At 41.7% G+C, this 15,068-nt stretch overlaps 1 protein-coding gene across 3 annotated transcripts in view; it reads left to right on the plus strand.

Moving 5' to 3' along the window:
• Nucleotides 1–14,340, plus strand: part of PEX1 (peroxisomal biogenesis factor 1) — a 41,487-nt gene extending 27,147 nt beyond the window's left edge. For 2 of the 3 annotated variants that reach the window (XM_032402168.1, XM_032402170.1), the window contains 11 exons: nucleotides 2,072–2,261; nucleotides 2,465–2,631; nucleotides 4,056–4,190; nucleotides 7,370–7,434; nucleotides 8,296–8,438; nucleotides 8,518–8,621; nucleotides 9,258–9,434; nucleotides 10,669–10,899; nucleotides 11,783–11,962; nucleotides 12,222–12,352; nucleotides 13,849–14,340. In XM_032402168.1, coding sequence (XP_032258059.1) covers nucleotides 2,072–2,261; nucleotides 2,465–2,631; nucleotides 4,056–4,190; nucleotides 7,370–7,434; nucleotides 8,296–8,438; nucleotides 8,518–8,621; nucleotides 9,258–9,434; nucleotides 10,669–10,899; nucleotides 11,783–11,962; nucleotides 12,222–12,352; nucleotides 13,849–13,933 — 1,608 coding nt within the window. In that variant the 3' untranslated portion in view covers nucleotides 13,934–14,340. Of the gene's footprint in view, nucleotides 1–2,071; nucleotides 2,262–2,464; nucleotides 2,632–4,055; nucleotides 4,191–7,369; nucleotides 7,435–8,295; nucleotides 8,439–8,517; nucleotides 8,622–9,257; nucleotides 9,435–10,668; nucleotides 10,900–11,782; nucleotides 11,963–12,221; nucleotides 12,353–13,848 lie in introns of those variants that run through there. The other variant, XM_032402169.1, reaches the window with a different exon arrangement.
• The last annotated feature ends 728 nt before the right edge of the window (nucleotides 14,341–15,068 follow it).

Raw genomic sequence — 15,068 nt, forward strand, 5'->3', positions numbered from 1 at the left:
AGATTTTATTTATTTATTTGAGAGAGAGAGAATGAGAGACAGAGAGCATGAGAGGGAGGAGGGTCAGAGGGAGAAGCAGACTCCCTGCCGAGCAGGGAGCCCAATGCGGGACTCGATCCCGGGACTCCAGGATCATGACCTGAGCCGAAGGCAGTCGCTTAACCAACTGAGCCACCCAGGCGCCCCCCCCTTGCTTGGCTTTAAGTAATTTTTCCAGAGCAGCTCACAGAACTAAGAAAGCTAGTTTACTCAGTAGATTACTAGTTTATTACAGAGGATATTAAAGGATACAAATCAATAGCCAGATGAAGAGATACAAAGGATGAGGTTCTGTTCTCACCAAGCTGCTTCTGTCCTTGTGACGTTTAGGGCCTGGCAAGATGGCACATGGAAGCTTTCTGGTTCACCAACCTGGAGGCGCTCTGAATCCTCTCCTTCTGGGTTTTTGTGGAAGTTCCATTACATAGGCCTGATCGATTACATCTTGGGCCTTTTGCAACTGACTCAGCCTTCAACCTTCGACCCTTCCCCTTCCTGGAAATCCAAGTGTGGTACCGCAGGTGTCAGCCCTCCATTTAGGGTTGGTGCCCTGGCAGCCGCCCTCAGCCTTAGGTGCTTTCTGAAAGGCCCCCCTCATTAACATAAATTCTGGGGTGTTGGAAAGGGTGTGAATATCAGGGCGCCTTTATCATTCTTACCACTTAAGAAATTCTAAGGGTTTTAGGAGATCTGGGCCAGAAACAGGGACAAAAACCAAATCTGTATTTCTTATCATAAATCACAGTATCACAAGCCCATATGGCCCATCGTCCCCTTTGGGGACTCACGTTCAGGAAGGTTTTAGCTCAAAGAAGTATGTTCCAGGACAGACAAGCACATTTTAACCTCTTCTTTAAAATACTTTTTGTTTTTTTTAAGATTTTATTTATTTACTTTGAGAGCGAGAAAGAGCACACGAGCCAGGGGAGGGGCAAAGGGAGAGGGAGAGAGAATTTCAAGCAGACTCCATGCTGAACACAGAGCCTGACATGGGACTCCATCTCACAATCGTGAGATCATGACTTGAGCCAAAATCAAGAGTCGGACACTTAACCGACTGAGCACCCAGGCGCCCCTTTAAAATTCTTATCCTAAATATTCAGACCTTGTGCTATTTACCTGTTATTGAAGAATGAAAGTATTAAACCTAGTAGTAAGTATAACAGAATGGTAGTAGTATTGGTCATTGAATATCTATTTCTTTTTTAAGTAGGCTCCATGCTGAGCCCAACACAGGGCTTGGACTCACGACCCTGAAATCAAAACCTGAGCTGAGACCAAGAGTTGGATGCCCAGGGGCACCTGAATGGCTCAGTCGTTAAGCGTCTGCCTTTGGCTCAGGTCATGGTCCCAGGGTCCTGGGATCGAGTCCTGTATCGGGCTCCCTGCTCAGCGGGGAGCCTGCTTCTGCTTCTGCCTCTCCCCATGCTTGTGCTCTCACTATCTCTGTCACCATCTGTCTCTCTCTCTCAAATAAATAAAATCTTTAAAAAAAAAAAATAACGTGTACAGTTTAAAATTAGAAAAAAAATTGTACAATTTAATCATGTTTAACATGTATATATTATCTACTGTATATACCATTTAACGTGTATATGTCATGAAACCGTCACCACAGTTAAGGGAACAGACATTTCCATCACTCCCAAAAGTTTCCCGGTGCCCCTTTGCAATCCGTCCCTCCCCCGCTGCATCTGCAGACAACCGCCAGTCTCTTTCTGTTACCCTAGATTATATCAACCTGGTTTTTCTGAAAATATATGTACTAGAGTTTACATTTGAGTAAAATTAGAAATTGAATTTTGTGGGGCGCCTGGGTGGCTCAGTCATTAAGCGTCTGCCTTCGGCTCAGGTCGTGGTCCCAGGGTCCTGGGATCAAGCCCCGCATCGGGCTCCCTGCTCAGCGGGAAGCCTGCTTCTCTCTCTCCCTCTCCCCCTGCTTGTGTTCCCTCTCTCACTGTCTCTCCCTCTCTGTCAAATAAATAAATAAAATCTTAAAAAAAAAAATTGAATTTTGTGTTTTTTTCTTTAGGAGCAAAGGTGTGAAATTCTGCATAACGTAATAAAAAATAAACTGGACTGTGAAATAAGCAATTTCACTAATCTTGACCTGAAACATATAGCTAAAGAAACTGAAGGGTTTGTGGTTAGAGATTTTACAGTGCTTGTGGATCGAGCCATACATTCTCACCTCTCTCATCAGAGCATATCCACCAGGGAAGGTACGTGTTCCTATTAAATCCAAAAATTTGAAATCTTGCCATTGCAGAGAAAGTTAATATAGTAAGAATTAAATATATTCTATTTTAGTATTCAGATAAGCAGGTGAGTAGGAAATCAGCCTCTCCTGCTAAGATGGTAGCAAATTTTAAAGATTCATATATAGATATGACTACCAAAACAAGTTGTGTTTATTTTTAAACAGAATTAGCTTTAACAACATTGGACTTCCAAAAGGCTCTCCGTGGATTTATTCCTGTGTCTCTGCGAAATGTCAACTTGCATAAACCTAGGGACCTGGGCTGGGATAAGATTGGTGGATTACATGAAGTTCGGCAGATACTCGTGGATACCATCCAGTTACCAGCCAAGGTACTTAAAAAGAAAAAAAAAAACAAGTACTTACTTCCAGAAGAACCACTGAATGGCTTTATGTGTTGGCTTGCCTAATCTCAGTTCGATTCAAGAAGTATTTACTGAGTTACCAAATAAATGCCAGCACTATTTTTGATACTCTTAACAGATTTTTTGAAGTATTTGATATACTCCTTGCCTGTACATAACTTAAAAAGAAAGCTGGGGTGATATTTACAGTATGTATATTTTGATGTGAACTGCATAAATCTTGTGTGTTGCTTGAATCATTCAGATGATACTAAAGCAAATGAACTGTCAGCTGGGATTTGAACAGAAACGGGTAGGAATAAGCTGGAAGAGTCATCTAGGTCCCTAGAACTGAGGGATTAAGTCAGATTCCAGATCCTGGGTCTCAGTCCTAGACAGACAGACAGCAGGCGGCACAGACTGGGGAGGTGGCAGGGTAAAGGGGGCAGGGGTGGATTGCTCGGAAGATCAGCAGGGACCATCTGGGTGGTAGTGCATTTGAACTGCAAACCTGCGAGGGAAGGATCATTGCGTGAGATCGGCGACCCATGCAAAGAGCAGAGACATGGGTAAGGGCCTCAGTTACATGAGACTAGATGGCAAGTCCTAGAAACCGTGGCCAGTGGGCCCGGGGCATATTGAGGGCAGCCCAGGACTGCAGGTTAAAGCCTGAGAGAAGGTGGGCGTGGAAGCACTTGCCAGCAGGATCATGCCCCCCATATGCTCGGTCTGGGCATCGGCATCCAGATTCACAGAGGCTCTTTGCATAGTGGCTGACGTTGGGGCCTCTTCAGATTAGAATGGAGAGAGAGATGGGGTTAGAATGTTGTCAGCGGGGGAACTGGATAGGCACACCTAACAGAGGAGGCCAGGATATGCTGACAGCAGCCTGATGTTTGGCTCCCCTGTTCACAAAGTCTTGCTCTCCAGCAGTTTAGAAGCAGTCAGTCACCCGCTCGGCATGGAGGCTCTTGGGAGAGCTTACGGTCATCATTATACGTGCTTCTCTATTATTTTTCTTTCTTTGATTCAGTATATTTGAACATACATAGCTCTCCTAAGTTGCCCTGTGAACCATCCACGGGGAAGGCAGTATATGCTTGTTGAAAGATTGGTGTTTATTTTCTAAATGTAGTACTGTTGTAATATTTTTAAAAAACATGACAAAATGGAAGGAAGTTCAGAAGTAGTTATACACACTTTATGAAGAATGTATTCCGTGGGTCTAATTGGTAAAAATCGGTGGTAGTTCCTTTGAACTCATATACTGAGTCGGAACTTCATTTTCTGTCGTTATACGGTTAGTAAAGGTGGAAGTTACTCCCATCCAAATACTTCTTCCTGTACATTGACTTTGCTGCTTAGTCCTTTTTTTAGACTTGAGCTCTTTGTCATATTTTTGTGTTTTTCAGTACCCAGAACTGTTTGCAAACTTGCCCATACGACAAAGAACAGGAGTACTGTTGTATGGTCCTCCCGGAACAGGAAAAACCTTACTAGCTGGAGTAATCGCCCGGGAGAGTGGAATGAATTTCATTAGTGTCAAGGTTTGTCTTGCATTTACCTTTTCTCTTTTCAATGGGGGTAAATTTACATAACAAAGTAGACAATTCAGTGGCATGTAGTGCATTCACAGTGCTGTGTAACCACCACCTCACTCTTATTTCTTATTTCAAAACTTTTTCATCCTGTTCCCTGTCCCCCCAGCCCGTGACAGCCACTAATGTTCTTTCTGTCTAGGGATTTTCCTGTTCTGGACATTTCATATAAAAGGAATCATGCAGTATGTCATCTTTTTGTGACTGGCTTCCTTGACTTAGAATGTTTTCAAGGTTCATCCAAGTCGTAGCAGCTGTCAATACTGCAGTTTGTTGTTTTTTTAAAGACACATTTTTTTTGGATTTTATGGGGGGGGAGGGGCAGAGGGAGAAAGCGAGAGAATCTCAAGCAGACTTCATGCTCAGCACAGAGCCCAGTGCGGGCTCCATCTCACGACCCTGAGACCATGACCTGAGCCGAGATCGAGTCAGAGGCTTACCTGACTCAGCCACCCAGACACCCCAGTACTTCAGTTCTTTATAAAGCTGAATGATACTTCATTGTGTGGGTGTCAGGTTTTTCTCCATTCATGATTGGTGGATATTTAGGTTATTTCCACCTTTTGGCTCTTATGCATAATGTTGCTGTAAACATCTGTGTACACATTTCTGTGTGGACATGTTTTCATTTCTCTTGAATATATACCTAGGCGGTGTAGTTGCTGGGGCATATGATTCTGTGTGTGACTCACTGAGGCACTGCCGATCTGTTTTTCACAGTGACTGCATCATTTTATGGCCCCACCAGCAATGAGTGTACCTGGTTCTCCATAACCTTGCCCACACCATTTATATTTCTCGATTGTGGGTTAGTCTCATATTTGGAAAACTAGTAGCAGCGATCCATCTCTTAGTTAAAGCTCTGTGGGAGGGGGCACCTGGGTGGCTCAGTCGGTTAAGCATCCAACTCTTGATCTCAGCTCAGGTCTTGCTGTCAGGCTCCTGAGTTCAAGCCCCACACTGGGCTCCACACTGGGCTGTGTGGGACATTGCATCATGAGCCACGTCTCTGTTGTAGGGCTTATGCTGTTTTTGCTTAATGTAAATCTTCATGCATTATCAAGTAGAATCATGCATAAATACTCAGATAAAAGAGCAAACTACACCTGAAGGGGGAAGAAAACCTAGAAGACTAGGGGTCGGAGGCCACACTAAGGTGGAAGTCGGGTTTTTTTAGCTCCGTTCCTTGGTGGCTGTTTCAGCCCCGCGTGTGCCACACTGCGCCCGAGTGTCCTCAGAAGGTGCAAGCGGGGATGACAGGACACGCCGGCAGACAACGTTGGGGAGTGCCTCAGTCGGCCGCTGGCATGTCCTGGCAGCCTGAGGTGCCATATCTTATTTGTACGCTTTCAGCAACCCCACAGTAGTGCACTAAAGAGTGATTAGATTTCAAGGGAAAGGAATCGATACAGATTGTAGCCTTTTTCAAAGTTGATTTATAATGTGAAAGCCAGTTTAGTAATTTGCAATCAGGTTATGCCTACCCTTTTTGTAATGACATGATTTTTTTTTTTTTCTAAATGAGCTGGTTATATGGTTACCAGCTACCCTGGCAGTGATGGAGAAACACTGTAACTTAAATTTTCCTCCCTTCTTTTCCTGGATTCTGGAATAACTGTGATCATATATACTCTGCTTGTCACTAAAATGTAGTTTCACTATTTAAAGGAAAACAATCTTTGGGATTAAAGCTTATGCGTCTTGTTGTATTTTAGATTGTTCCATTAGGGAGGCCATCTTGTCCCTTTTCGTAAACCTTCAAATCATGGTTTGGAATGAATTCTCAACAGAAAGGTTTCAGTAAAGAAAATTCTGTCTGGGTGGGTCAGGGTAGAGCCTGGGAGACATGCATCAAAGACAAGGGCCTTCACTGACACCAGTATGTTGCTTGTTCATAGTATTTTGCCTTAGTTGTTTCTTGTTCCATCCTCTGTGGTTCTGCATTGACTAGGAAATCTCATTAAATACTAGTATGTCAATAGATACCTAGCTAGGTGAGTATTAGAAATTCTTTATTGGGGTCACATATCCTGATCAGTATTTGGTCTTTTTGAGGTAACGATTTTTCACTAGAGATCACTTTAGGGCCTATTCAGTTTTGTTTTGAAAGATTTTATTTATTAGAGCAAGTGTGCAAATAGGGGGAAGGGCAGAGGGTGAGGGACAAGCAACTCCGTGTTGAGCACAGAGCCCGACACAGGGCTCAGTCCCACCACCCTGAGATCATGACCTGAGCCGAAACCAAGAATTGGACGCTCAACTGACTGAGCCACTCAGGTGCCCCTGGGCCTATTCAGTTTGTAAAAAGATCCCAATTTAAGAAAAGACTGTCCTCGTTATTGATTTTGTTAAAGGAACAGTTTCGAAAGTTTTTCAGTTGACTTTTAGAAAAGATGATCTAGGGGCGCCTGGGTGGCTCAGTCGGTTAAGCGGCTGCCTTCGGCTCAGGTCATGATCCCAGGCTCCTGGCATCGAGCCACGCATCGGGCTCCCTGCTCAGCAGAGAGCCTGCTTCTCCCTCTCCCTCTGCCTGCCGCTCTGCCTACTTGTGCTATCTCTCTGTCAAATAAATAAATTTTTAAAAATCTTTAAAAAAAAAAAAAAGATCTATTCTTCACCTTCTGTCCAAATAGATTGGTTTCAGGAATTGAAAATGCTGATTAAAATAATTCATATCTCATTACACATTTTTTGGAGTCTCCAAAGATTTGAGATAGATGGAACATTTTCCCTTTTTAAACCGTTCATTAGTAAACAATTATTCAATACTTATGCTGTTTTTGGCACTGGGGTTTCAGTAAACAAAACTGCCTTTTTGGAGCTTACATTCTACTGGTGGAGAGAGACAAACAAGCAGGATCCGATGGGGTCGGCAGCCAGGCCTTTCTGAGGATGTGGCATTCTGTCAGAGAGCTAAGCCCTGAGACTGTCAGAGGAGACACAAGGTCTAGAACCTGTGATAGGATATTTATTCCAGCCACATAATGTTTAAGATGGATTTGAGACAGCTGTTTGATCATATTAAAAAGTCCCCACGACTGCATTTGGACTAAGTCATAAACAACAATTATATTTTGTTTTTAAAGAATTCTATTTCAATTCTAACTTAATTTTATTTTACCCAATAGGGGCCAGAGTTACTGAGCAAATACATTGGAGCAAGTGAACAAGCGGTTCGGGATATTTTTATTAGGTTGGTTCCCTATGACTGTTTAAGTAACTGACACTGTGATTTATTAATAAGCTTGAGAACTGTTTCTCCAAATACACTAACATTTTTGATATTAAATTTTGAAAATTAGTTTTATATTTACAATAGAAATATTCATGAAATGCTGAAAGTAAATCATAAGTGGTTATTCAAAGGAATCTCCAAGTAATATGAAGCACTAATTACTCCAGGTTAAGTTGGCCACATGCAATGTTAATTTATAAAAGAAACTATTTATTGTGGCATTTGTATAAAATACAAAAGCTAGTATTTAAGAATGAAAGTAAGATTTTAAATTTAAACTACTTTGTGTCATTCTAAAATTTCATTATAAAATACACATTTGGAGAATATAATGTCCATATATTTTTTAAATGAAATGAACTCCTGTATCTCCACCACTCAGTTTAAGCAGCAGAACAGTTACAGATAAAGGCAGTCACCACATGGTGACAAATTTACAATTTTAAAAGTAGCTTCAAAATATTTAAGGCAAAAATTGATAGAATTGCAAGGAGAAATGGATAAATCTACCTTCATAGAAGATTTTCATAGGTCTCAGAATATTTAAACAACATACTCAAGATTGATCTAAGCATATGTAGAACACGTACCCAACAACTGGAGAATAGTCTTTTTAAGCACACCTGGATATTTTTTGAAAACTGGCCCTATGGGCCATACATAGCAACAGTAAGTTTCAAAGACCCAGTTTACTGAAAACAAGGATAATTACATACAGTTTGCCTTCCTTAAGAATTTGCTATAAAGACTTACACACACACAATTATTACTTTGCAAACTCTGAAGCCTTATTCAAATATGAAACCTTGTTTTCCCCAGAGCGCAGGCGGCCAAGCCCTGCATTCTTTTCTTTGATGAATTTGAATCCATCGCTCCTCGGCGAGGCCATGATAATACAGGCGTTACGGATCGTGTGGTTAACCAGCTGCTGACTCAGTTGGACGGAGTGGAAGGCTTACAGGGTAATAACTGTAAATACAGAAATATCTTATTACAGTAATTATTTCACCAGGATTTAAGTAAAGACTGTTTTCCCCCCAGGTGTTTATGTATTGGCCGCTACGAGTCGCCCTGACTTGATTGACCCTGCCCTGCTGAGGCCTGGCCGACTCGATAAATGTGTATACTGCCCTCCTCCTGATCAGGTGACAGTTTCCTACTTAGAGTCTAAAACCCAACAAATGCTACGCTCTTGCCTCGTGAACTTGACTTCTGCCTGGTACTAGCAGTTGTCCTTAGAAGAGCAGCTTTAGGCAAGGCTTTAGTCACAGATTCCAAATTAGATGCAAAGCCCAGCCATTTTCCCTGCAAGTCGGAAAAGTCTGTAGTCTGTCCACACTCCCTGTGTCCAAAGGTCACACAGCTCCTTATCCTGGCAAGACTCTAAACAGGTTACAGAGAGGTAAGATTTTAACTGTTCTTAGTCTGTGTTGTCCCCCCTCTTGTCCCCAAATTTAGAAACTAATGAATATGTTACTTGTAGCTATTAAATTTTTTCTTTTGAAACATTTTCTTGGCTCATTTGCCGAAATCCAGAAAAGCAGCACTGTGTGAGTAAGAAAGGATTTACACTGAAGGGTTAAGAATACTGATTTTCATTCATTTTCCTGTCTCTGCTGTTAGGGAAAAAGCTCCAGAGGAGAGAGAGATTAGTGGGACATCTTCCAGCTTGTACTGCTTATTAGAGATGTAGTTAATTTGTAAAAAAAAAAAAAAACATAATACAGGTTAAAATAATATTTAAGTTTATTTGTTAAGTCAATTAGCTTTTCTCCCTTCAGGTGTCACGTCTTGAAATTTTAAACGTTCTCAGTGACTCTCTACCTCTGGCAGACGATGTGGACCTTCAGCACGTGGCCTCAGTGACCGACTCCTTCACGGGGGCGGATCTGAAAGCTTTACTTTACAACGCGCAGCTAGCGGCCTTACCTGGACAGCTGCTGTCCTCGGGGCTCCCAGTAAGTCACAGCAGGAGAGCCGTGCTGTTTTCAGAGAGTAAGCAGTTCAGTGTCAGCATGTCAACCTTATAATTGCTGTTTTTTAACAGCTTTAGTAAAACTGTATGGAAATTTACCTGTAGCCAAATGGTCTATCGTTGGAATATTAGCTCTGCAGAGAATCTGTAATTATGAAGTGTTCAGTGTCTATTTCTTTAACGTTACCTTACTAGTAAAATGTTGGTGAATGGAAGGATATTATTTCAACTGGGATATCATGAATTAGATAATATAAACAGAAGAATATTTTTAGTTGTTTTATACTTTATAAAAAGTATTTTGAAGCTCAAACTGTCCCGGAACTGGTCCATAGGAGCCGCTTGTGGATGGCTTCTGTGTCCTCATCATTCTTTGATCACTGACTTTATTCCTGATGGGACAAGGTATTCTAGGTTTACCTTACACTTTCTGTACCCCAGACTTAACATCAGCCTTTTCCTCTCAGGATAGTATTTAAATTTTTGCAGCAAATAATTTGACTTCTGCTACATTAGAGACTTTATACTTTTGAGGAAGGGTTTTCCTGTGTACTCCTCCCTGCTACATTCGGTTGGAAATGCTCACAGGGCCTAACGTTCCTAAATCAGATACTATCAAGTTTTTGCTATTTCTTTTGGCAAGCCACTGATGTTCTCCACCCTCTTATAAATAAACACGTTTTCTGTTAGTGAACACACTGGACTGATAAAGCACTGCATCGCATGGTTGAATCATCCTTTCATAGTTGAAAGATTCATACAAATAAAATGCAGGGGTTTGAATCCCATGTACACATTCTATTTTAATTATTAAAATATTATGTGCCTCGGAACCATAAGAAAATTGGAGCCAGAGTTTGGCTCAGTGCCCGTTTCCGGAGTGCAGGTGGTTTCCTTTCTCTAAGTGTCAGGTGCTGCTCAGTCAGGCAGCCGGCCTCGTTTGTCACCGAGTCCCGGCAACAACGGCTCATCCGGCGTCCGTTCAGTCCGGCGGCAAGCGTTCAGTCGGGGCCTGGCTCGCAGGACCGCCGTACCGTGCGTGGGGAGAGCTCTAACACCCGTGCCGTCCACACTACAGACCGGCGCGAGGGGATCCCAGAGGACACAGCGTGGACAAGACCCCTGTTCAAAAACAAAACTTTTGAAAATGCTCTCTGTGTTATTTCAGAGTTGTAGATTATTTAGATCTTTACAACTGTTGTCCTTTTGTGTTTCAGGATGGAAGTTCCAGCTCTGATAGTGACCTGAGTCTGTCTTCAATGGTTTTCCTTAACCACAGCAGCGGCTCTGATGACTCAGCTGGAGACGGGGAATGTGGCTTGGAACAGTCCCTGGTTTCTCTAGAGATGTCCGAGATGCTTCCAGATGAATCAAAATTCAATATGTACCGGCTCTACTTTGGAAGCTCTTATGAATCAGAACTGGGAAACGGAACCTCTTCTGATTTGGTATCTTGGGCGGTTGCCATTGTACACTTGTGATACCTAAAGCCGTAGGCTGGTGTAAAATCTAACCAGCCCCGCCTGTGCTCTCTGGCTGGTTCTTCAGTAAAGCGGTCTTGTTCTTCCTTACCCGAACTAGTCATTTCGGCCCTGGTGTCAGGGCTCTGAGGCGGAGCTGGTGGTGAGCCTTCCGTTTCCTGGGCATTTACCTTCCTTCGTTAGTGGTTTTAAAACATCTTTAGCAGCAGATCCATTTTATATTACACTCTGGTATCATTAAGATAGTTGAAGATAATGAGGAATTTGATGTAATGTTGCAACAAGGAAAACGTTTAGATTTCATAGGGGCAATATCCTTGCTTTTCTAACTTAAAATAGCATTTAACACCCATCCTCCCAAAATTAATGGTGGTTCACTGTTACTTTATCAGTGCACGTAACATTTTTTAAGTATATTTAGTTCTATTTTTGGTTTTTGCACATCTGCTTTATTCAGGTTTTTAATCTAAAAGTGAACCATTTTTATTCCCAAGAATAGTAAGCTGTTGTTCTAGCTCTAGTCTTTGTTTTCTGTTTAACTTCTCTGCAGCTGTTCCAGACCTTAGAGTATACAAAACTTAGAATAAGGCGCATTTGGAACCTACCCTGAGGGCATTAGTGTGCTGGATTTATTACTACCCAAGCATTAAAAAACCCTTGTGGCAGTTTTCACCCTGTGTTGGTTCAGCAGCATATAGAAGATGAACATATTTTGAACTTGTTTAATGCCAGTTAATCAAATGTAAGCTTGTCCATGTTAAGGTTTTACTACTTCAGATTCTTAATTTGATCCTTGATACATATACCCTTTTCTCCCGCTCTTTTCCTCCCTTTACGCTGAACTAAGCAGAGCTCACAGTGCCTGTCTGCGCCGAGCTCCATGACGCAGGATTTCTCTGGAGTTCCTTCACGACCTCCGGTGCTGCGGACAGCCTCACAGGAGGGCTACCAAGACCTCAGCCAGGAACAGAGAGAGCAGCTGCGGGCAGAGATCAGCATCATCAAAGGCAGATACCGGAGCCACAGTGGAGTATGGCTTATCTTCTCCGCCCCTCCCCCCCCATAATTGTAAAGACTGTAAAAACTGTTCCTTTTTTGATGTGTATTTCGGTCAGTAACTGAGCTCTATAAAGAAGGGACTGAAACACATTGATCAAATGGTTATGCGCATCCTGCTTTGAAACAATTTTTAGTAATCTTATGAGAAAGGGAATGTACAGTCTCCTGAAAAATGGGCTGCAGCTTTTCCCATCACAGCCCTATGTTAACCTTGTGTTTTCTTATTTAAGGAGGATGACTCCCTTCACCAACCAGGACCAGTCAAAACCAGTCTGGCTATTAGCCAGTCGCATTTAATGGCTGCTCTCAGTCACACGAGGCCATCCATTAGTGAAGATGACTGGAAGAATTTTGCTGAACTGTAAGTACTCGATTCGGGAGTAAAGAAATTACAGGGGACCGTTCACTTAAACTTGGAATATGTAAAGGCCCCTTCAAAACAGTAGCTGTGCATTTAAACACCCCAAAACTTTGAGTATTGAAGTAAATATCAAGTGAACCAGATAATGAAAATTCATTTTTTGATTTATAATGAACTGATTTAATTTTAAAACCTTTATTAAAAGCTCAAATAGTTTGCCAGAACCGTTCAGAAATAAATACATTCAAATTTATTCACTTGTGGACCATGGTTCACACACATTTGGATTTATAGGCTTCTTGCAGTTGGCTCTAGACCCATAGATTGGGGACCACTGTAGGTAAAGGATTTAGTAAGTAAGTTACAACTCTTTCTTGAAAGTTTCATTTTGCAGTGCTTGAGATGGGCAGGTGTGTGAACACTGTGAGGGCAGAAAAAACTTCCCTTCTTGCCCTCCTATGTTCTTTGGCTGGTCTAATAATTAATTGACGAAAGAAAATAACAAGAGAAAAATAATTTCATACATACAAAGTAGGAAACTCAGGCAATTAAGGTTTAGACACCATCCTGAGCTAAGGAAAGAGACGGGCCTGCAGCTTCAAAGGGGAGGAAGGAATTCACAGAAGATGAGAAGAGCAGATGTTTTCCCTGCTCCGCAGTACAAAGAAGTTCGCTCTGGTCAATAGGGAACCTGTACTAGAAAGAGGGCTACCTAAATTCATCTAGGTAGTTAAGGAAGGTAAAAAGCTTTTCCTGAGTCTGCTGTGTCTTGATTCCCTTCAGCTCAAAATAGTCCACATGCCAAAGCGGACCATTTTGGGGGGGCATATTCTACTCCCCAATAAGTACATATTCTTATGTATTTATTGTAGAAAACAAAGAATAAGAAAACAAATTTGCCTTCTTCCCACCCCTCCCAAAGCATATATTTGTAAGTTGTTTTTTTTTTCCCACTAAGCCCCTCTGCACCTAGTGCTATATAGTGCAGTATTGGGACTTTTAAGTTGCTTCCGGGTTTTCACTATTACACCTATGTGCTAATGAACACCGTTGGAGCTGAAGGTTTGCACAGAGCCTCAGCTGTTCCACTGAGGCTGAGGTAGAATCATTACATCACAGGATGCTCACATCTTAAAGGCTTACTGCCTTCCAGACACACTGCACAACGCAGTACATTGAGAATAGCACCGCCCTAACACCGGCCATAATCCTCTCTCTAAACTTGGCCCATGTACTTGGAGAAAAATCTTGTTTAACAATTTACATCTTTGATTAAAACAGGTTTTTTAATGTCACTGCCATGTCTGTTTTCTCTTTTCTAACTTGTGTCTTTATCCCCTTTGTTCCTTTTTTGATTGGAATGTTCAACTTTCAAAAATAAAGAACTCTAATTTCTGTTAGATTATATTTTAACAAAAGGGAAAAAATGTCTGCAAACAATTCCCTTTTGTGATTTTAGCATTTACATGTGTTAAATACCGTGTCATTTTTTTAAGGTATGAAAACTTTCAAAATCCAAAGAAGAGAAAAAATCAAAGTGGAACAATGTTTCGACCTGGACAGAAAGTAACTCTAGCATAAAAGATGCTCAGTGATTTTGCTGGCTTGTTCCTATGTTGTAACAGTAAAAATGGTGTCTTTAAAGTTCTTTTTAACAAATTAAGTTAATCTATAAAATCACAGATTGGTAAACCTCTGATTATGTAATAATCAGGAATACTTGAAATTAATATGGTAGAATTGGGATATTTATAACAGATTCTGTATCTTATTTCCTATAAATCTAAATTAAATCCTTAGTGAAATTAATACTGTGCAAATGGTGTAACTAATTTTTTTCCTCATCTGCAGTAAATACATTTCTTCGAACTCACATATTCAGCATCTTCCTTGCATTTGACAAATCTTGGGCTTAGCAACTGTGACCATTGGAAATGTCCTACTGATCCAATGATCTGTTCTTCTCTCAGAACAGGTAGACTTCACCCGCAAATTCAAGTAAATGTAATTATTCCCTCCACCAAAAATGAGATCGCATCCCCCTAATCTATGACATGCAGCTCCCAGGCCAGGTCCTTGAATGATGTCCATTCCTCCCCTGCTCTATCACGACATCATCTGGATGTTCTCTAATCTATGAACTAAACCCAAACCAGATCTAGTAAGGCCTTAAGGGAAGAGAGAAAGGGAGAAGGTTAGGTGACATATAGAAATACATGATAAATACATGAAACAGCAAAGAAAAATGTACAGGTAGCACCTAGTGCCCATTCAGCAGCTAATCATGAGGCTGTGGCTAGTATTTTGGACTTCTCTCTTCCATTACTTATTCCATGTTCCTTGAGTTCAGCCAGCACCTCGGTGGATTAGAGTGCTTTACTAGGTGGGATAGTCTAAACTACTTCATTCCTATCTGAGCCATTATCACAGAAATCTTCCATGAACTCTTAACTACATTCAGTATTAGCACCAAGTCCCATCCTGTATTGTGTAGCAGCAAGACCGTGTTCCCTCAGCCAACACTGTAACGCTCCCCCCGCCTTCCAAACCACTGTGTTCCTCTTGTGTTTTTCCTTTGCTTCCCTCTCAATCAGCAAAGCCCACAATCACAGGGGATGGAGGCAAAGACATGGGGTCACTTAGGTATTAACTGAGAAGTGCTATCCCCCTTACCCCTTCGTTGCCAGATCCTTGCGTCTACTGAGGCCATGGTCCC

The sequence above is a fragment of the Phoca vitulina genome, unplaced genomic scaffold, assembly GCF_004348235.1.
Source record: "Phoca vitulina isolate PV1807 unplaced genomic scaffold, GSC_HSeal_1.0 scaffold4, whole genome shotgun sequence".
Lineage (NCBI taxonomy): Eukaryota > Metazoa > Chordata > Mammalia > Carnivora > Phocidae > Phoca > Phoca vitulina.